This window comes from Suricata suricatta, chromosome X, assembly GCF_006229205.1.
Source record: "Suricata suricatta isolate VVHF042 chromosome X, meerkat_22Aug2017_6uvM2_HiC, whole genome shotgun sequence".
NCBI classification, from domain to species: Eukaryota; Metazoa; Chordata; class Mammalia; order Carnivora; family Herpestidae; genus Suricata; species Suricata suricatta.
In genome coordinates, this window is record NC_043717.1 from 28,197,448 (window position 1) to 28,199,352 (window position 1,905).

Below are 1,905 nucleotides of genomic sequence, written 5' to 3' on the forward strand. Positions count from 1 at the left end.
TATTTCGCTTAGCAGGACACCCTCAAGGTCCATCCACTTTCCTACAAAAGGCCATATGTCATTCCCTCTCATTGCCATGTAGTACTCCATCATGAATATATACCACATCTTCTTGATCCATTCGTCAGGGGATGGACATTTAGGCTCCTTCCATGTTTTGGCTATTGTTGACATTGCTGCTATGAACATTGGGGTACATGTGCTCCTATGCATCAGCATTTTTGTCTCTCTTGGGTAAATCCCCAGCAATGCTATTGCTGGGTCATAAGGGAGTTCTATCGATAGTTTTTTGAGGAACCTCCACACTGTTTTCCAGAACGGCTGCACCAGTTTACATTGCCACCAACAGTGTAAGAGGGTGCCCATCTCAATTCACTGACTAACTTTCATAAAGTAAAGTTACCTAAAATTGTTGGGTACCTTGATAAAATAGGAGAAGCCTGATATCTTTACATGGCCATATTTTGGCATATTATCACAGAGCACTTTGATTTCCACTGTTATGTTCTAAGTTTGAACAAATTTTTTTCTGCATAAAAATAAATAATTTTTGAGGAGTATATTGGTCATTCCATCTATAATATACATCTGTACATTACAGAAAATGATAGTATTACATTAAATAAATTACCTTTATATGTAGACTCTAATAAGTTTAACTTCTAAAAGAATATTGCCATTAAAAAATATGCTTAATTGCTGTCTGTCAAGAGTATATGTTTAAATTCTTTCCATATTTATTTCCAAAGCAGTAAAATTAATATTATTTCTCATTTAAAATATTGATATAAATATTGAGTTAGCAAAGTTAATGGAATTTTGCATACCCACATATATCCTGTTGATCAGATAAGCTATACTGAAACTATGAAGTTCAGTATTGCATTTAGAGCCTACACGTTTTCTCCTGTGTTATAAAAGAAGAACTTTTGTATGCTTTTATAGGAGAGTTTTCATCTTTTACTTGGAAAATTACAACACTGATATATAAGTCAAGTCTTAACACATTTAACATTTGCTTATTGATAGCATTGTCATAAAGTCAAATAGGTAGCCAAATAATTTATTGAAATAAAATTTGATATGAGGTTCACCCTTGTTATGCAATAGTGCTAGCGGCTTCCCTCTAATGTTCTTGGAACCAGCAGCCCAGCAGCCCTCCCTACTACTGAGCTGCTGCAAAGTCCTTGCCTACCAGCTTGTAAGAGCTTGAAACCATCATCACCCCTCCAACTCTCACCAAGGAAAAAAATGGTTGAAGCAGATCACCCAGGGAAACTTCTCACTGGTGACCTTAATACAGAAACAAATGAGAAAGCCCTTGAAGCATTGTTTGGCAAATATGGACAGATAGTCAAAACTGTAGTGATAAAAGATGATGAAACCAACAAATCAAGAGGATTTACTTTTGTCACGTTTGAAAGACCAGCAGATGTTAAGGATACAGCCAACATGAATGGCAAGTCCTTACATGGGAAAGCAATCAAGGTAAAAGAAGCAACTAAACCATCATTTGAAAGTGGTAGATATGGACCACCTCTACCTCCAAGAAGCAGAGGCCTTCCAAAAGGTCTTAGAGGTGGAGGAGTACCTACTATGATTATGGTCATTCCAGTTCATATGGTGACTACCCATCAAGAGACTGTAGTGATAGAAATGGCTATGGTCCTGATCCTGACTATTCAGATCACCTAAGTGGAGCTTCCTACAGAGATTCATATGAGAGTTATGGTAACTCACATAGTTCTCCACCTAGATTAGGGCCCCTGCCATTTTATGGTAGAGGCAGTCACTATGATTACAGCAGCTCACATAATGTATATGGTAGAAGTCAAGACAGCTTCTCAGGCAGCTGAAATGATTTCTCCTCAAATGGCCGTGATCCAGATGACAGACAAGAAAGAG

At 37.4% G+C, this 1,905-nt stretch overlaps 1 protein-coding gene across 1 annotated transcript; it reads left to right on the forward strand.

Moving 5' to 3' along the window:
* Positions 1–1,251: 1,251 nt before the first annotated feature.
* On the forward strand, positions 1,252–1,695 carry LOC115284095 (RNA-binding motif protein, X chromosome-like). The gene has a single exon (XM_029930699.1). The coding sequence runs from the start codon at positions 1,252–1,254 to the stop codon at positions 1,693–1,695; it is 444 nt and encodes a 147-aa protein (XP_029786559.1).
* Positions 1,696–1,905: the final 210 nt, after the last annotated feature.